The following is a 21022-nucleotide window of genomic DNA, read 5'->3' as shown; positions in this document are numbered from 1 at the left end:
GATATACAGATGATGTTGAGAACTAAAGGATTTCAAGGAGCCTTATCTGAAGGGACTGGGGAAGTGGGTTCTAGCTGTACCTGGAACAAGAATCAGCCTTAACTGAAAGGAAAGGGGAGATGAGATCTTCCAGGCCAGGTAGAGGCTAAATGAGGACTGGCTCTGGGGTGACACATCACTCCATTTCCTTGGCTCCTTCAGTGGGTGGCCAGCCTCTGCTGTCATTTTTCACACCCGATTCGTTTGTCATGCACAAATGCTCCTATTTTTGGAGATTTGGACACAGTCCTCATACTGCTTAGCTGTGTCCTCTTGTGTCACTCCTCAGGACACTCTAAAGCTCTTCTTTGGCAGCCATGAATAGAAAGAGTTTAAAATTTTTAAATACCCCAAGAATGACAATTGGTGTCATAAACAAATGAACTGACAATACCCAATTTTCACCACCAGATGTCAGCCTTTGTACACTAATCAATTCCAGCAGCCCACAGACTGAACAAAGTACATGAGTTCACGATAAGCATGAATTTTCCATAGCAGCCCAGAGTCTTCAGATGGTTCTATGAGTAAACAGAGATGCTCCAAAAAATCTTGCAGTCACTGCTGGCACTCACATTGGACCCTATGTGTCAGATACCCTGCACAGCATAGAAATGAGTGTCAAGAATGTTAGATTTGGCAGGGCTGGTCAAAGGAAGACCAAAACAAAAAAGAAAACAAAAACAACCTGTTCCAGGGTTATGTAGAGAGAAGGTGGGAAAGAGAGTAGATGCTGCTTTCTTATCACCAACTGCACCCATGGCAAAAATAACTGTCCAGTTTGTAGAGCTTTCTCCTTTTGGAGAGAACAATTTGGAGTTGAAGACCATGTAGTCAAAACGCTGCTGGATTTATACCATACGTCATCTAAGCATAATGGGCTGTGGGGGATTCTTCCCCATCAATTTGCTCACCTGGATCTCCAATCTCATCCCACAGTCACTCCTGTGGGAGTACTGTTGTCCTCAGTGACAGATGCAATACCTTTGAAATCCAATCAGCTTGTCAATCTCCCCTTCCAATGACTTTCCATAGCACTCGAGATGTAAACTCTCATCATAACCTGCAAGGTGCTGCTTGGTCTGACCCAGCCTATCTGCCCGTACATTACCCCCTCCACCCCTCCATTCTGTCCCCGACGATGGCCATTGTTCTATTCCAAGAATAAACCAAATGCATTCCTGTGTCAGGGCCTTTGCACTCACTGTTACTTCCTCCTGGAAATTCCTTCCTAGAAATCTTTGCCTACTTGTTCCCTTACTCATTCAGGTGTCTGGAAAAACATTGCCTTCTTCTTCCCCCCCACCCCCCTCGCCAAGAAGCTTTCGGGATCTTAGTTCCTTAGTTCCCTGACCAGGGATCAAACCCCGGGTCCCTGCAGTAGGAACATCAAGTCCTAACCACTGGACAGCCAGGGGATTCCCAAAACATTGCCTTCTTAGAGAGGTCATATCCGATCCTTTTATCTAAAATATAACCTCCTGGGGAATTCCCTGGTGGCCTAGTGGCTAGGATTCCAGGCTTTCACTGCCGTGTCGCCTGGGTTCAATCCCTGGCCAGGGAACCGAGATCCTGCAAGCTGTGTGGTGCAGCCAAAAAAATAAAAATAAAATAAAATAAAATAGCAAAGGAAAACATAAACAAGACGAAAAGACAACCCTCAGAATGGGAGAAGATATTTGCAAATGAAGCAACTGGCAAATGATTAATCTCCAAAATTTACAAGCAGCTCATGCAGCTCAATATCAAAAATCAAACAACCCAATCCAAAAACGGGCAGAAGACCTAAATAGACATTTCTCCAAAGAAGATATACAGATTGCCAACAAACACATGAAAGAATGCTCAACATCATTAATCATTAGAGAAATGCAAATCAAAACTACAATGAGGTATCACCTCACACCAGTCAGAATGGCCATCATCAAAACATCTACAAACAGTAAATGCTGGAGAGGGTGTGGAGAAAAGGGAACTCTCTTGCACTGTTGGTGGGAATGTAAATTGATACAGCCACTATGAAGAACAGTGTGGAGTTTCCTTATAAAACTAAAAATAGAGTTACCATATGACCCAGCAATCCCACTACTGGGCATATACTCTGAGAAATCCATAATTCAAAAAGAGTCATGTACCACAATGTTCACTGCATCTCTATTTACAATAGCCAGGATATGGAAGCAACCTAAGTGTCTATTGACAGATGAATGGATAAAGAATATGTGGCACATATATGCAATGGAATATTACTCAGCCATAAAAAGAAATGAAATTGAGTTATTTGTAGTGAGGTGGGTGGACTTAGAGTCTGTCATACAGAGTGAAGTAAGTCAGAAAGAGAAAAACAAATACCGTATGCTAACACATATATATGAAATCTAAAAAAAAATTTTAAATGGTTCTAAAGAACCTAGGGGCAGGACAGGAATAAAGATTCAGATATAGAGAATGGACTTGAGGATACGGGGAAGGGGAAGGGTAAGCTGGGACGAAGTGAGAGAGTGGCATGGACATATATACACTACCAAATGTAAAATAGATAGCTAGTGGGAAGCAGCCGCATAGCACAGGGAGATCAGCTCCGTGCTTTGTGACCACCTAGTGGGGTGGGAGGGAGGGAGACGCAAGAGGGAAGAGTTATGGGAACATATGTATATGTATAGCTGATTCACTTTGTTATAAAGCAGAAACTAACACACCATTGTAAAGCAATTATACTCCAATAAAGATGTTAAAAAAATAAAATAAAATAACATCATCCAAACTCCATTTCACTGCATCTCCTCACCCACTTTATTTTTCTCTATAGACCTACCATTCTCTGGAATTATATATTTCTTTGTTTACTTGTTTGTTACCATCTTCCATACTAGAATGTAAGCTCACGAGGGCAGGGACCTGTGGGTCTTGTTTACTTCTCTATCCTCCATGCTTAAAAAGCAGTGTATACACAGCAGTCCCACAATAAATATTTGTTGAGTGAATACAGGAAATTCGTTCTCTTACCCTACAAGTTGCTTTTCCATTTCTGTTCATGGCACTACTTTTATCCCAGTCAAATTATCAAACCTGGGAGTATTTTTGACTCAACACTTTCCCTCATTTCTACATTTTATCATTGCCTAGACTTTTCTATTCTTCCATGAGTTCATCCCCTTGCCCTCTATTCCCACAGACAGTGCCTTAGACAATTGTCTTATCATCTCATCCTGGGACTATTGCAATCACTTCCCTCAGTATTTCTGCCTCCAGTCTATCCTGCCCATCACACCAGCCTAACTGCCACTGCCCTCAACAAATCACGACCTCCTATTACCCCATTCCGCCCCACGAAACACACTCACACACACACATACACACACTCACACACACACATGCACACAACACCCTCCCAACTTCCTGAGTTCAGACCCCATCAGAATAAAATCTCTACTATTCCTCTGTGAAAATCCTTTCCTCCAGTTCATCTGGTCTCTCTGTTCCCTGATCCTGCCTTACCTTTTCCTGACATTGTGTACACTGTTCCTCTTACCGGAAATACCCTCCACACATTACTCTGGTTACATCCCCTTCCCATTCTCCATATCCCAACCCAAGTCCTCCTTTCTTTATAAAACTCCCATTAACCACTAAACATCATGGTGATGTCTCCCACCTCTGGCCTCTTGTCTCTAGCATCCACTTAAATGATTAGTGGTTTTAATCATTTAAGTCTTTAAAATTATCTAGTGCTTTTTACACACACCCACCCACACACACACACACACACACACACACACACACACACACAAGCATGTGTGCAGACATGCATACACACACATTCATTTACCTCTGCTGGGCATCCTACCCACCTCCAAATACTACCAAATTGAAACAAAGTGTTACCATTTACTCTCTACCCATGTAAAATTATAGAACACTGGTTCTATAACTGGTTCAATTTCTTAAGTTTTAGGATGAACAAACTGAGTCCTAAAGAGGCTAGGAGACATTAAACAGCACTTTCCCAGTTCCAGTAATCTGACTATTGTCTCTTGTTTTAGAATGAACTTCAGCTCCAGAATAATACACTTACCATGAAGTTCTTTTTTCCCAGATAGAATTTGATAGAATATATGGTAGTTCCTCTCTCCAGGCTGCTGGAAAACAACCCGGGATTTTTCAAGCAAATCTGCATGATGAGACATGAGTAAAGATTCAAACGTAGGTGTAGAAGAAAAGTAATTAGACAGTGCTATGGCTACTTACAGATGTCGATGTCTGCAGATGACAGCTTGCCTCTGGCACAAAAGTGCATCCCGAGGAACTGGCCCTGGGTGGACACAGAACACAGTCTCCTATTGAAACATTCCAAGCAGTTGCAATGGCTTCATTACACACATCACTCCCAAAGTGACTACTTGCCCCAAAGTTAAAAAAATGCAACACGGGTCTGTGATGGCACCAGTTAATGTCGAGAGGCAGCTGGAGTGTCATCAGGACGAGCAGTGGTCCTGGAGTCTAGCCTCAGACCTGCTCATTGCTGGCTGTGTCTTCTTTTTCTCTTCTTCTTCTTATTTTTTTTATTGAAGTGCAGTTGATTTAAAATGTACTAGTTCAGGTATACAGCAAAGTGATTCAGTTATACATACATATATGTGTGTGTGTGTGTGTGTGTGTGTGTGTGTGTGTATTCTTTTTCAGATTCTTTTCCATTACAGCTCATTACAAGACACTGAGCATAGTCCCCTGTGCTATACAGTAGGTCCCCATTCATTATCTATTTTATATATAGTTATGTGTATATATTAACCCCAAACTCCTAATTTATCCCCTCTTCCTTGGCTGTTCATTCTTGCGTGCATTATAGAATCTCTCTGGGCCTCAGTGTTCTTATCTAAAAGTGAGGAAAATAATATCTGCTTGGCGTATTATTCCATTTATTAAACAGACATTCGTTGAGCATCTGCTATGATCCAGAAAACCTGCTAGGCACTGGAGATACCACATTAGAAAAGTAGGTGTGTTCATGGCTCTTCTAGATTCTAGGTGTAAGCAGCTAATGTAACAGCTCTAATGTAGGAACATTTGGTGTGTTTTGAAATCAAAAGAAAAGGCAGTTGTGCAGGAGTGTAGCAAGTAAGAGAAAGGGGGGCAGAAAATGGAGTCTGAGGCAGGCCTGTCAATGAAAAGCCATAAGATAGGATCTAGTGGGGCAGAGAGTCTGCTCAGAAGTGACAGAGCCCAGGTGCATCAAGACACAGCCAAGGAGGCAGTCCAGGGGGTTACAGCCCGCAGGACGAGGATGTTAGTACAGAGGGGAAGGCAGACTGGTAGACGTATACCCATGCAAGGAAGGAATCAGACCAGGACTGCAGCCAGGCAAGAGAAGGAGAGCGGCCAATACAAGGTGATTAAGCCATTAAGTTAAAAAATGCAGGGCTTCCCTGGTGGCACAGTGGTTGAGAGTCTGCCTGCCGATGCAGGGGACACGGGTTCGTGCCCCGGTCCGGGAAGATCCCACATGCTGCGGAGTGGCTGGGCCCGTGAGCCATGGCCGCTGAGCCTGCACGTCCGGAGCCTGTGCTCCGCAACGGGAGAGGCCATAACAGTGAGAGGCCCAACGTACCGAAAAAGAAAAAGCAGGCTACTGGGAGTCACACACACAAACATACACATGTATGTATATATATACACATATACATACACATATGTGTACCCCTATGCATATGTACATTTACATATAAATATGCGTATTGTCAACTGAAAAAAATGCACAACCTAAAAGTTGAGAATTATGTTTATTCGGTGAACTTTCTGAGGACTTAAGCCCAGAAGACAGCCTCTCAGATAGCTCTGAGGGACTACTCCCCAGAGGTAAGGGAAGTCCCTGGATATATAGGAGTTTTTGCAACAGAAACCAGGTAGTCAGAACATCAAAAGATTACTGCTAATTAAAGAAAATCAGACATCTCAAATTAATGAATTTAGTGCTTTTCGATGTATGGGAAGATGCAAGAGTCTGGCTCATTGAAATTGCCCCTTTGATATGCACCTTAACTATCTAGGGCCAATATCTTGCTTTTCTCCAACCTGAATCCCCTCAGGGTGCACAGTGGTGGGGTAGGGGGCGACTACAGTGGCTGATGGCTTGATGGCTGCAACATCCTTTTTTACGGATATGGCAGGTGACATTCTTTGTGCATAGTATACATACAGAGTATTAATCGAAAGAATTTAACCTGCACTTCTTGATTTTTTGAACCCCCTCTTCTCTTTCCTTCTCCCTTCTCTCCATTCATCCATTTTGTTTACTTTGCTTTTCTACTTCTTTCTTCCCTTCTATCCTTCCAACTTTTTTCTTGTTCTTGGTCTTTTTCAGTTGCTTTCTTTCCTTATTTACGTTTCTTTCTACTTACTGTTCTTTTCTTTCTTCCTTTTCTTTTACTCTCTTCCCTTTCCTTTATCTTCCTTTTTTCCCTCCCTCTCTTCCATCTTTCCTTTTGCACTCTCGGTTTTTTTTTTTTTTCAGCTTTCTTTCTTTCATATTTAAGCGGAAACTCCCTCCACATTCCAACAAATCCCCAATCTAGCAGTTGTTTTATTGCCCAGTATTAGTACCCGCTATGCAGCCGGACATAGCAAGCAGACGTAAGTGTAGTCAGGGCAGCTCTAAGGCTTTGGAGGGAAACCAGCCAAATCAGCAGGAGGCGGTTATGTAATTACGCCTAGAGTCAAACAGGAAGCCTTCTGCAAATGTCCTTGTAAATTGTATCGTGGCTCCCTGCCACTCATTCTTGGCATAAAACGGATTAGTGAAGCTTGAGTTTGAAATCCAAATCCTTCTTCTATCATGGGGCTGCTAGTTATCAAAAGCTACTTTAAAAAGTGCTTTCTCCCTGTGCCCCTCCAAAAAATCCTCAGTGAAAAATATGCGGGTGCAGGGGGGCCACAGGCAAGGGTAGAAACAATAATTGTAGTAAGTGAATGTGGAAGTGCTTACTAAAATGACTTATTACAAGAAGTATAGGAAATTATGAAGGAGAAAGTATTTACAGATCTGTAAAATGTACTAAAATATAAAACATTATTAGAATTTGCTGAATGAGCTTCCCTACTGGGAGTATAAAGGAATTTGACACTATTAAGATAAATATTTTCTTCCTGAAATTGACCAAACCGCAGAAGCTTCTCAAGCACATATTTCTATGTAGTTTTAATTGTCTTAATGATGAAGCTGGCGGACTTCCTTGAGGAATCTAACAATATTATGACCATTAATCAATAACCTTCTTTGATGTTCTAAAAATTATTTTGGATCTGTGTGCTCAGGCATGAATTTTACCATTTGCTAAAAACTAAAGACTCTGATGTATTACTCAATCATGTTACTTACAAAGCGAGAGGAGTTGTCACTTCTCAGGGTTTTGGCATTTCCAAATGCTTCCAAGACAGGATTCACTCATTTGATTTGATTTTGTAGAGTCCCCTGGGATACAGGTAAGAGAAATACAGCTGATGAAACTTTTCCCAGAATTCTGTAATATGGCAAGTCCTCCATACCCAGGTCAAACCTCATTCTTGTTTTGGTAACCAGTAGCCAAAAACTACTTCCAAATTTGGTGATGAAAGGTTATTTTGGAATGGTAACTCAAAATTAGATGGATGAGGGAGGGCTTCCCTGGTGGCGCGGTGGTTGAGAGTCCGCCTGCCGATGCAGGGGACACGGGTTCGTGCCCCGGTCCGGGAAGATCCCACATGCCACGGAGCGGCTGGACCCGTGAGCCATGGCCGCTGAGCCTGCGTGTCCGGAGCCTGTGCTCCGCAACGGGAGAGGCCATAGCAGTGAGAGGCCCGCGTACCGCAAAAAAAAAAAAAAAAAAATGATGAAAGATTGACAATATATGATGCCCCATGACTATATGTGGGAGGGAGTTCATTTACTTGCAATCCTTCTCTTTTGGTTGGCATTGGCCTGAGTAGGAAAAGAAAACTGGTATTTTACCAAAGTAAACAACAAATACCATAGACTATTTCCAAACTTCATTCCATATATTCCCCCTCATTGCTAATCTGCCTCTCTTCCCATTCAATCCTCACACCTGGAAATTTATCCAAAAATAATACAGCAGATGCAGCATTATTAAATTACATTTTTGCTTGCTATTATTCCTAAGTAACCTAGAGGTTCATACCAAGCAGTGACTTGAAATGGTATTATTGGTCTTGAATTTGAATCATATTGGCTCAGGCTGATGGGCCAAAGCAGGTCACCTACACTGAGAGAGTCCTAATGACCACTTAGCACCTAAACTGCAACATAGCTTTGTTTTTTTCCAGTCAGCCTCAAAGATACATTTTATGGGGGGCATTTTATAGTAGGTGGTATTTAAGAATTTATAGATTTACAAATACTATATTCCTTCTATGTATTATGGGTCTACTGTCCTTTAAAGAAATAAAAGGGCTATATAAGCAAAATTTTTCACAGAACTTTTCTGTATTATGTATTGTGTTATGTATTATCATAGGGCTCAATGGTTAGACCAAACAAACAAATGCACACAAAACAACCTAAAATGTACACACAAATGAAGTAATGTCTAGTGAATAATAGAATTCAATGATACCTAGAGGAATCGATCAAATTCAGGAATGTGGTGGTTGGAAAAGAAACTTTCCATGGTGTGGAAATTGGACTAGATTGCTATTTTGATACACTTCTTATCTTGCAAATACAGCAGGAAACATCTAGGATCATACGGAAAAAGCAAAGCAGCAATGCCAGACATAGATGAGAGGCTCCAACAGCTCAGTAACTCATTGATTTTGAGTTTTGCTCAGCATTATCTAATCTTATTTTACATACCGACTCTCATGGTCTAGGTATCCTCAGATTATTACCATCAACCTGTTAATGGAGCTAAACAAAGTAAGCTAAAGCAAAAATTACCAAGGATTAAAATAATTAGAGAAAAAGAGAAGGTAAAGTTTTCAGAACCTAGAATGTGATTGCAGTTGAGTGTACATCCATTGGGCATTTGGGATTTGGTCCAGAAGTTAGTGAGGAAGCAGAGTTCTTTCTATTGGTACGTATTTGAGGGATTCTGACAGCTCACAGCAGCTAAAGAAATACCACAAAGAAGATATTTCAATATTAAGAAATATCAAAAGTGGCCATTCAAGGCATTGGTAACCCTAGTTTTGGGGGAAGGTGGTTTGGATCTTAAGAAGCTAATTCTCAGAGGGTCCAAGCAACAAAGAGCAGGCCAGTAAATGCCCCTTGAAGCAGATCTGAAACAAATTATGTAATTTAATGTTTTCGGATTATTGGTTCAGAGTACTTGATGATCCTTCCAAGAGGCAAAGGAAAAATGGGGAAAATGATTTTTCTATAATTTTTAAATTGTTCTATGGTGCGGTTTCCTCCTTTCTCCCCATAAGTGATCGGGGCAGAGCCTCCATGATTAGCAGATAGGGCCACCCACCTTTTCTGCCAAGATTTATAAACACTTACTGGCTTTTCTTCGGATTCACCCGTGGTTGCTATGGTGGCAAAGCACTGGATAATATGACACAGTTCAATGACACAGCTAACTGGTTGAGATTATAAATGCAATGAAAGATAAATAATTTGAACCATATAAACTAAGGCAAGAGGGAAAGTTTTATAGAAAAGTGGAACTTAAGAGGGAACTTGAAGGAGATGCAGACATTTAGTTGTTTGGGAGAAGGAAAAGGACATCTCAGGCTGGAAAAACATCGTGAGCAAAAATCTGGAGTAGGGAAAGATCAAAGACTTTATAAAAATAAGAAGCCTGTTCCTCACGGTCCTGTTAGCAAAAAGCTGAAGAGTATCTTTGCTAATTAGAGATAGGTCTCCTCACCACCAACTGTTCAAGAGATCGTCACATATGAAGGCTACCATCACATGGCCAGGTCCCTCAGAAGAGAACCTACCAAACATTCTACCAGGAAGTTGAGCTTTAGATTTCCCTTTTACCTTTGATAATCAGCTAACTTTGTAATGTGGAGAGAACACAACGGTGAATTTATAGCCTCTCACCCAAAGCATCGTAGGATCAAGGCCTGCCTTTATCTGCCTGAAACTCCAGAAAATAGTCTATCCTCTCTACAAAGGGCTGAACTTTAACCACCCTACTAGCTCTAAGATTCGGAGACCTATTATTTTTCTGGGGATGGCTGAAGCCAATGGACAGCCCAACACACATGGCGGCATCCTCACTGCATAGAAAGAGCAAGAATTTGAGCATTTGACTGCTTCTAGAGTCCCAGCCTCTCCCCTCAACCACCAGGCTGACAGTTCACCTGGCCAGCCAATGCTCTTCCCATCAAAATTAACATACAATATGGTATCAGTGAAATCCTTTCCATCCTTCTTCTTCACTCCCTTTTCTTGTCCCTCTAAGCCTCACCAACTTTTAGTTCCCACTACTTAATGTACCTTGGCCTGCCCCATTCTGGTTGCTCACAACAGCAAGTTATCTATTCTGTGGTCATACCCACTGGACTTTCAGTCTTTCCGCCCAGTTAGCCAGACCAGAGAACTTTGAAAATGATTATTTGGACAGGGAGCTCTCTTCATCGAGAAAATGATTAAGACCAGCATGTGCACCGCAGGTTCCAAAGGATCTTCTAAAATGGGAGGCAGCCTAGCTGGCACCATATTTGGCTAATCACTGACTAAAGTGTTATGACAATTTCCTGTCTTACTCTTGCCTAGAATGTATTCGGTATCTAAAGAACAACAATTCAAAGGCAGTGAATCTATGTTTCATATCCAGTGAAATGTAGGTGTCTGCTTCGATTGAAACACTCACTGCTGGCCAAAAAGAAAAAGCAAGGCAAACACTTCACGTGAAGAGTACAGACTGATTCTTTCGATCTACAAAAGAAAGGAAAATGTCAGATCATTCTTCTACCCGAGCTGCCATGTATTGGCACGAACTTATTCAAAATTTCCTTGGTTACAGTTTGAAGTCAGACACGAGGAGAAGGATTTGCTCTGTATACAGTTAGAAAAAATACCATTTCAATGGTACAAAGTAAAATAGATTTTCTCTTGACTCTATGTAGGCCAGTCATAAGATCATACAAATTCTATCACTCTCTCCTTGCTCCAAATACAAACAGTAAATGACGAATGGTTGACATATCGCTATTTTAAGACTTTTATTAAGCCTGGTGTAATAATAGCTACAGAATAACCTCTTTGTGCCAGACATTCTAGCAGGTACTTTTTGTAATAAAAGCTGACATCTACAGGGGGCTCATTCTGGGCCAGACACTGGGCTGAGCACTTTCAAGGCATTATCTCACTTAATTTGATATGCGAGCTAATCGTCCCCATAACCCTAGGAGGTAGGCCCTATTTTGCTCACGTTTTATCCAGAAGAAAGCGGAGGCTTCAAGTGATTAGGCAACTATAAAGGCCATGCTCCGCTCACAACACCTACCTGCCTCTTAGTGACACGGAGAAAAAGTAGATCAGATATTTTTACCCTTCATTTTGTAGGGCAGCCACTTACTGTGAAGCATATCTTGAAAGGCATTATTGGCCACAGCAAAGATGTGAGGGGGAGCCTCTGATCGCCTCTTCCCTTTGTAGATGGCTGCCTCTGCTCTGTGTTACTGGAAGCCACTTTTGAGGCTCACACAGGAGAGACCCGAATATATCTGACAGAAGATCAGAAAAGATTTCCAAAAACAGGTTAGGAATACTTCCAGGTTTGTCAGCTCTTTCAACGTCAGGTAACATTTGCTCGAATATTTACTTATAAAGGAACTAAAAGAAAGAGAGCTTTTGGATTCTTGCAAAGTAGGGACTTCTGATAGGAAGAGACAGAACCAGGTTAGAGTAACAAGGGGGCCTGGGATTACCTCTCCCCTGGGAGATCTGTCAACCTCTAACTTGTCTCACACACACACACACACTCACACACACAACTTCTGAAGACAAGGAGGATGCTGACAGAAGCCTTGTTGATCTGGGTAACCCTCTCTCAGGCATTTGAGGCCCAAAGGGAATCTGTGCCTCAGCAAGATTAGTAACCTGATGCTTAAAGGCACTGGGGTAATAGCTCATGTGGGTCACTCAAAGCGTGGTGGCTGGACTGTGGCTCCCCAAAAGATATGTACACGTCTTAATCTCCAGAACCTGTGAACGGGATCTTATTTGGAAAAAGGATCTTTGCACGTGTAATTAAGGTAAGGACCTCAGGATGATATCTGGATGGGCCTTAAATCCAACAGCTAATCACCGTATAAGAGACACACAGAGGAGAAGGTGATGTGGAGATGGAGGCAAAGATTGGAGTGCCGCGGCCACAGGGAATATGCCAAAAGCCACTGGAAACTGGCACAGGTAAGGAATGATTCTCCCCTAGAGGTTCCAGAGGGAGTGTGACTGCTGAGTTTATTTGATGTTGGACTCCGGCCTCTAGAACTGTGACGGAATAAGTTTCTATTGTTTTAAGCCACCCTGTTTGAGGTAATTTTGTTACAGCATCTCAGGGAAACAAAGACAGTCACACCGTAAAACAGAGCTCCCAGGAGCAAGCTGGCTGCATGGCAAGGCTGCTATAGCAATGGGTCCCAAATGCCATCATCTGCTCAGTGCAGCTCCTGCTGAATAGATTCTGAGTGAATTAAAGAAGCTGAGCAACCAATCATCACCAACTTAATGATGATGAAAAAAAATTATTCCATTTATTGAGCACTAACTAGGTAACAGGCACTGAACTACATGCTTTACATTCTTTTATTTATCCTTCAAGCTACCATGGAGAGACAGACATTATTATCCCACTTTACAGATAAGGTGACTTCGAGAAGAAAACTACTAGTGAGAAACAGAGGTGGCATTTGGACACGGGTCTATCATGCTCCAAGCCTCATGCCTTTACTTTAGGATGAAAACCTGTGGGAAGGGATATGAATACTGACCAAATAAAATTGGGGAAACGCTAAGATAATGTCCCTTCCTAGTGGGCATTTCTCAAGGATTATTCTCACATGAGTATGCTTAAATTCAATATCTTTTTCACCCAAAAGAGGGCTGGGACATCGCCAATGTGATGCCGGCATTCTGTTTCAGTAGTGAAGCATATACACATACATAGATCATCCAATGGTTACAGCACCTCTTCAGGGCATGCAGCACAGATGTTTCATTGAGGTGAGTCAGCATTGCCATGTCTTCAATCATTTCAAACTCTGGGGGATTCATCTGCTGGATTTCGTCCTCCTTGACACTCAGACTCTGCAGAGAGGAGAAAAATGTAAGATATATTCCCCTATTTCTTCTATGCTCATTCATTTTTGCCATGCATTGGGAAGAATTTTCAAGGAGTTAAGAAAAAGGTGCCTCATTAGAGGATGGAGCCAGAGGAAGTTAAACCAACCTGTTTTTTCCAAGAAACAGGTGTTCCTCCGACTCACGTTCTCTCCTTGCCTGAAGATAAAGTTTTTTAAAAGTGGTTTTGTTGAATCAAAATTTTCTAAATTGCAGTGCCCTGATCCCATGGCTCCTCAGACTGAGATTGCCCCAGAGAACACACATTATATTGCTCATGATCTAGCCTGATCTAACCTCCCCTCAGCTCTGATTCTATTTTTCTCTCCTTTCGTTACCAACTTTAAGTATTACTCTCCACCCACTGGCTTTATTGCCTTTGTTAATGTTACAAAGACCAAAGGTGATTGGAAGTGTAGTCAATTCTAACATCAGGAGGAGGGAGCCTGGAGCCAGGGAGATGCTGGCCCCAGAGTGGGGCTGGGGGGAATGGGACCTCCATTAGATGGTGAAAGGTCAAGCAGAACAAAGCCACCCACCTTTAGACTCCTCTTTCTATATCATTAACGTGTTGCTTTCATGTTCTTCTTCCTATGATTTCTTTCATAGTTGTATCCACATTATATTCACAGATCATCATAAATACTGTTAAAAAGACAGCAGTTTTAAAAAATGTGCTCAGAAGAACAAACTTCTCATCTGGAGGCCTAATAAAATTGAACTGGACACAATCAAGAAAGTGAAAAGACAACACACAGACTGGGAGAAAATAATTGAATCCCTTAGTTTCCTTATTTAAGACATTCTGAATTTTTCCCTTGCCTAAATACGTATATTCTTATTGATAGGGACCAAGTTCTGCCCTTAATTCCATCAATTAGTTATATAAAATCTACCTAACTTGTGATTTTTTAAATGTATAGACACCATCAGGAAGGCATATTAAGACACCATAAGAGGTAGCTTTTGAGTGGCCTCCAGAATTTTGCAATTCAGATGGCAATGCTTTAGATCATAAATTGTCTAAATACAAAGATAAGGGCATGAAAAAGACAAACTTTCTTGATAATGATCGTACCTGTTTGTTTTAGGATGTGGCTTGTTATGGAGTCGGGAAGGGCAGAATTGGAAGGAGATTGGCGAATTGCATATGGGCAGGAAATGATCTGTAAAATCTATAATGGAGTGTTCATCCAAGTCAGGGCAGAAATAGGGCCCAATTCTCTGCCATGGAGCTGGCAGGCACGTGAGGTCAGTGATGCAAGGCAAAGGTTCTGAGAGTAGGCTGTCTGTACAATATTGCCCTGTTGCTCTGAATACCTTGGTGACAGGCAGAAGGGGTTGGGGACTGTTACAGTCTCACTACACATTCTCTCTATGACCTCTCATAGTCTAACTTATGCCCCAACACTTGACCTAAGCTTCTCTTTCAAAGGTCATAGGTGACCTCCTAATTCTGAAGTCCAAGGCTCTCTCCAAGCCCTAAATCTCTTTCTCTAGCGTTTGACATTACTGACCATTCTCCCATTTCTTGGTTCCTCTGACACTGTTCTATTTTTATTCAGATTATCCCACTCGTTCCTGATCCTACAAACATAGCTTGCTTCACAGTTCCTAAGGTCATTATTTACTCCAAGAGGCACCTTTAAAAAAGAACTTGAGGGCTTCCCTGGTGGCGCAGTGGTTGAGAGTCCGCCTGCCGATGAAGGGGACGCGCGGGTTCGTGCCCTGGTGTGGGAAGATCCCACATGCCCCAGAGCAGCTGGGCCCGTGAGCCATGGCCGCTGAGCCTGTGCGTCCGGAGCCTGTGCTCCACAACGGGAGAGGCCACAACAGTGAGAGGCCCGCGTACCACAAAAAAAATAATAAAATAAAATAAAAGAACTTGAGGGCTTCCCTGGTGGCGCAGTAGTTGACAGTCCGCCTGCTGATGCACGGGACGCGGGTTTGTGCCCCGGTCCGGGAAGATCCCACACGCCGCGGAGCAGCTAGGCCCGTGAGCCATGGCCGCTGAGCCTGCGCGTCCGGAGCCTGTTCTCCGCAACCGGAGAGGCCACAACAGTGAGAGGCCCGCCTACCAAAAAAAAAAAGAACTTGAAATACGATAGAAGAAGTGGAAAAAGTTGTGCATTCTAGAGTCAATGAGCTTGACCACTGGCAGCCGGTTTACTCTGATTCTTCAATGTTCGTCATTACATCTTTGATAGTTAAGTGGAGGAGCTTCTTAAAGATTAATGAGTTTTCTAAAGTGTATCAGTGGCATCTCCTACCCCAGGTTTTTAACAAAACAATTGGAGAAAGGACACACCTAATTATTAAATAGAGAACTTAGTCACCAGTGGGCTGAAATAGAGATTTCTTTACCTTTCCATCTGTTGTCTCAACAATTATTCTGCCATCATCTCCACCCCCTTTAATCTCAGCCTCAACATAAGCATTCTTCGCATCATGAATCCAGCATTTCTCCTTCCCTACAGAGGGAAAAAAAATGGATATTTAACTACAGTCCCTGTAGGAAATGTACATTGGACACTTTCATACTGATGGACATGGTCTCATTTCTGCTAAGTCTGCTCGTTGACCTGGCTTCACCAATATAGGAAGTTGCAAAGTTAGATAAGATCATGAACGCTCACCCTGAAGATAAACCTACATAAGGACTGTTTAGGAGCAAGAAGCGTTTCAGCAAGTGGAGATTGGGAACATTTTGCTACCAGACGGTTACCTGCCAGAACCTTACCCACCTCTCCCAATCCCCACACTTACCTCCCACTCACAGCCCCAGGTACTTGGTGGTTGGCCTGGTGCTCTCACCCTTCCCAGCTCCCTCCGAAAAACTTCCCTCAGAAAGGTCTGGTTACAACTAAGTGAAAATTTAGGTTAGTGGCCATGTCTGTCCGTCAGGGTTTCTTTAGACCTTATTTTTAATTTTGGAATGAAAGCCTGCTAAGAGAATTATACGGTAGACTTGGAGGGGGGAGAATTGAGGAGAGAGAATATGGATGATTGCTGTCATACAGCATAAATGATTCATATTATTTTTCCCCATATATTGTTTTTCTCTCCCCCTGCCTCCTCAACCCCATGTCTCAAGCCTTAGCAAAGCAGCCGTCTACAAAGCAATCAACCAATAAGAGGCTTTGGGTGAAACGAGCCAGAATTCTCATGAACGTCTGAGGCAGCTTATCTTGGCCTCGCTGGGATGCTTCTCAACTCCTCTCCCACCTGAGGCAGATTGCTATGGGAAGATGAATAAGAAAGAGTCTCTTAAAGGAAAGTGAGTCTTACCAGAAGCTCACAGAAATCCCCGTTCACAGCTCCTCAGGTAGATAGGGGGGAGGGGGCAAGGAGAGCATTTGGCTGGAAGAGGGAAAATCTGAGCCTAGGGCTGTGGGATGCACAGGGGAGACCCTACTGCAGCCACAGCACTGGTGGGTAGTGCCAACTCCATCCCACCTCCCCAACACATGAATCACAAAAGCTAGCAAGCCTCACTGCTGCAGGATGGGCAGCCTCGCCAGACACTCTCCCCAGAGGTGGACGATAGGACTTGAGGACTGAGTGTGGAAGAAGGAGGTGAAGCTGGGCAGCGCGCACCCCTCTTCCATCACACTTGTCTCTGAAAAGAATTTCATTGCTCACTACTTTCCTGCCATCACCACCTACACTGTGCTCTCTTTCCCTTTCCCTGGTTACAACCAACTCACCACTCAAACTGCTGGGCAAGAGGATTTTTGTATTCCTATCTGATTGATTTTGTGTTTGCTTCTACTTGTTTGCATTTTAAATACTGTTTTTAATTATATTGATCATTTTGGGGTTTTTTTGCAAAAGCTAATTTGGCTTTGTGTTATGTCTATGAAAATAAGCTTGTTTTTGAAAAGCACCCATTTGCATACATTGTGTGTGCTTAAGGTACTGCATTTTAAACCAAGTGTTATTACTTGAAAGAAACATGGGTACCACCTGGCACAGATTTCCCTTTTGTCATTTTTATTTTTTTTAGAAAAAGAACCTGGGAAGAGAGATTAACAGAGTTGTCCACAGTCACATAGCTAATTAGTGACAGTCATTAGAATAATGACACTAGAAATTAGATCATTTACCTCCTAAATCAGAGCTTTTCCACTAAAGCATTCTTCCTCTGTATTATATGCTGAGCTTTTTTCCCTCCAGTTTTTCTCTCAGAAATTATGTTCATCACCTACTTCATGATTAGCTCTTTCTTTTATCACCTCTGGAAACAGTGGGAGAGAAGAATTTTTGGAAGCACTTACCTACTTGAGACCGAGTCCCAGAGAAGGATGGTTCTGAAGATGAAGTAAATAAACTCAGTCAACTTTTAATTCCTTGAATTCTCATGAATAATTGCAAGGATGGAAACATAGACAGCAATGGCTTTGATTCAGGCCACCTGGATTTTAGGCCTGGCTTTGCTAGTAACAAGATACAAGGCAATGCCTCAACTCTTTGGGCCTTAGTTCTCTCATCTGCAAGCTCAGGAGGTTCATCTCTATGATTTCATAGTTTTAGATGACAAAATATATTTTCCAAAATAAAGGTAACATGTGTTTATTGCAAAACAGCTTTACAAGTAGAGAAATGTGTAAAGAAAAACATTTTAAAATAATCACCCATAATGGAACAACTCAGAGATAACCACTGTTATCTATCTGAAGCATTTTTTTCAAGTCTTTTTTTTCTATGATATTAATCAAAATTGAAGTAATATTGTATCCAGTTTTGTAGTTATTTTAACTAGATGGTTTACTTGTTCTATAAAAATCACTTACATTTGCCTTGAAATGGTGTTTTGTTTCTATTTCTGAAAGCACACTTCCTCCCTGACACCCAGCAATTCTAGTGTTCTAGGTAGCATAGTAATGCATTGTGTTTATTTTTCACATTTATTGTCTTCTTTGATCCTCATGAAGGAAGGTAGGCAGAGAAAGCATATGTTCCCATTTGAAAGATAAGGAAACTGAGGCTCAGTAAGGTAAAGTGATGTGCTCTAATTAGCCAGAGAGCATCAAGCACAAGGAATTTGAACCCAAAACTACTTGCCAAATACTCTTATCACACAGCTTCCATTTGGCCTGAGTTCAGAAAAGCAGACTCCATTTTCTACTAGCCCAGGGGGATGAAAAACTTCTGCTGACTCTCCTCTTTGTGCTGTCAGTGCATTTCTATGAGGAAGGATTGTTTGACCAAAAAAAAAAAAAAAATTAGAAATTATGTGGATTGTTATAGTTTAAGGAATTGTTTACAGTGCTGACTCTACTAAATGTATCATCCAATTATCTCGAATGCTTTGGCATTTTGATTTTCTCTCTGGTACCACTAGGATCTTGTCCCTCATTATCTAACTATTTGCAATAAGCTTCTGCATAACCAGTTCTGACCTCAGGGATAGTTCTGTTATTGTATTTGATTTGATGGATTATAATTAGCTACTCTAAAATCCAATCACAGTAATGACATCCAATGACTGGAAACTGGGAACTGATCCAGGACTGGTCTATGATGGAAATAGAATGTGCTACCTAACTGGCTTGAATTATAATTGGTCATATTAAAGTCTAATGTTGACTAATTCGGAGTACTAGAGCAACTCTCAGTCGGGGTTTATGCTGTGTTGTTGAATACTTTTTGGAATTGAGATATATAGGTGGCTTGATGCTGGATCACACTGTGAAACTGACTCTAAGTCTCCAATTAACCAAAATTCAGAAGATGGCCATGCAGCCCAGACATGTAAAGAAAGAGGGGGGAAATGTAACATCTATTTAGAGATTTTAATGTAGTACTCAGCCTTTATCTTATGGGTAAATCCTCATTAACCTTTGTCCTTGCCTATAACTGCCAAGAAATTATTCAGCAGGGTGAGAAAATCCCCCAATTATCTTCTGTTTAGTGTTGGCTGAGTGACCCTCCTGACCTAGGAGACAGCCAGGGGGCAAAGTTCCAGCATCAGCAAATCCTGAAGAGGGCCCAGGACAACTTCTGTTTCTCCCACTTTCCTGGAGCCTTTTCCTTCATTCTTCCTACCAGTGCACCAACCCCCTGCAGTCTCAGCCCCCTCACTCTCCTCTGCTATTTACCCACATGAAGAGGCTTCTGAGAAAGACTTTATCTGGGGCCATACCGGGGTGCTCCTTGAAGAGAAAACCTCTTGTAGGGCCAGTAAGCAGGGCTTGGGCCTGGGTTGCCTCCCAGGCCTCCTGATCTTCCTTGCAAACTTCCATCTTTACCCTCCACACCCTGAGCTCCTCAACTGCTCAGTGGTTCAGATTGCACCCCAAGCAAATAAGTTAGGCTCCAGAACTGATGGCTTCTCTCCACTGATCAGACAGTTGCCGCCCGGAAGCAGTAAAATAAAGTGAAGCCAGCAGGTGCCACAAGTCTGGCCATCGAAGGCCGTGGCCTGGAGCAGAAGCAGCTCAGCCTCACTTCTTCTGAGATAGGCCGCGGCCTCGCCAAGCTCTGACAGGTCTGTCCTCCTTAAAGGGATCCACCACATCAGGCTGAGGCCTAAACATGAGCCGAAAGGATTCACTCTGCAGAAGACACGTGTAGGAAGGAACCAGGGGAAAGGAGACATCAGGGACTGAAGTGAGAAACTAGTCACCACAGATGCACCAACGAGGGTTAAGTCTTCTTTTTCACTACCTCTCTGTCGTGTCTCAAGTATATGACAAAACTGTACACAAGGAATCTTACTCTAGCAGGATCAACTTATCCACTAGTCACAGAAGGCCCAGTGCCTAGAGTCCATGATGCTTTTAAGGGCCCACAAAACTATTTTAATTTCTTCTAAAAGCAGAAGAAAAATATGAATATAATCTTAATGATATACAATAATGAAACCAGGCTGGATTCTATTAATCAGTCTTTATACCAATACAGTTGTAAAATGCAATTTTTAATACTTTTTGTGAAGGAAGGGGCCCAGAAAGACAAAAGTGCCTACAGCCCATGAAAGTCATAATGCAACCTTAAAGCACAGAGCTCTGACCTGGGTGGGTGGTGGAATGGGGCAGACTGAGAAATGTCGAGCTGTGGACACCAGGGCCCTTGTAGGAGTGGAGGAAGGGCTTGCAGGTATCTAGGTGCATCCAGGTGGATGGAACATCGTAGGCAGATCATGGCGTCAAAGAGGGGAATGTTCAGCATTAGAAAGTAAAGGAATAAAAAGGTGAGTACTGCAGCAGAGATGAGTGTCTAGAGCAGATGGTATATGAAACTGCTGGCAGACAGATCTTTAGGAAGCTGTCCTGGGGCAGCACATGCTGAAGGAGGGAAGCAGGCTGTGTGGTGAACGGAGTGAGTGGGTGTAAGGAGTTCATCAGCTCAAGCAAGGCAAGTTCCAATCTTGGAGGGACTGAGTTGCCGGGCAAATTGTCAGGGCTAAATTCATTGAGCATTCAGTCTATACCAAACACTTTACTTATTTTATCTTTAATCTGCACACTTTACATTTGAAAATGAGAGGAAGAAATGAAATCTAGGCTATCACGATCCCAATGAGAGGTCATTCTCTCCAATTGGACAGAAAAGGTCTTAGGCTTTTTCCTCTCCACTCAAGCTTGCACAGCAAGTCTTCTTAGCCCCATTTTATAGATGAGAAGGTAGAGAAGGACTTTCCAAGGTGGCTTAGCTCTGGGACCTCATGACTGAACAGTGCCATGG

General features: G+C 42.4%; 1 protein-coding gene across 1 annotated transcript in view; it reads right to left on the bottom strand.

The window, feature by feature from the left end:
- Window positions 1-20479, bottom strand: part of MYH15 (myosin heavy chain 15) — a 183087-nt gene extending 162608 nt beyond the window's left edge. The window contains 12 exon segments of the mRNA XM_032629422.1: window positions 4115-4210; window positions 4288-4351; window positions 7415-7542; window positions 9532-9580; window positions 10167-10183; window positions 10472-10506; window positions 10897-10924; window positions 11568-11715; window positions 13157-13300; window positions 15698-15804; window positions 19742-19890; window positions 20349-20479. Of these exon segments, the coding sequence (XP_032485313.1) occupies window positions 4115-4210; window positions 4288-4351; window positions 7415-7542; window positions 9532-9580; window positions 10167-10183; window positions 10472-10506; window positions 10897-10924; window positions 11568-11715; window positions 13157-13300; window positions 15698-15804; window positions 19742-19890; window positions 20349-20479 (1096 nt within the window).
- Window positions 20480-21022: the final 543 nt, after the last annotated feature.

Source organism: Phocoena sinus, chromosome 4 (genome assembly GCF_008692025.1).
Source record: "Phocoena sinus isolate mPhoSin1 chromosome 4, mPhoSin1.pri, whole genome shotgun sequence".
NCBI classification, from domain to species: Eukaryota; Metazoa; Chordata; class Mammalia; order Artiodactyla; family Phocoenidae; genus Phocoena; species Phocoena sinus.
The sequence above is the reverse complement of the archived record's forward strand: the minus strand, read 5'-3'. Positions and strand labels throughout refer to the sequence as shown.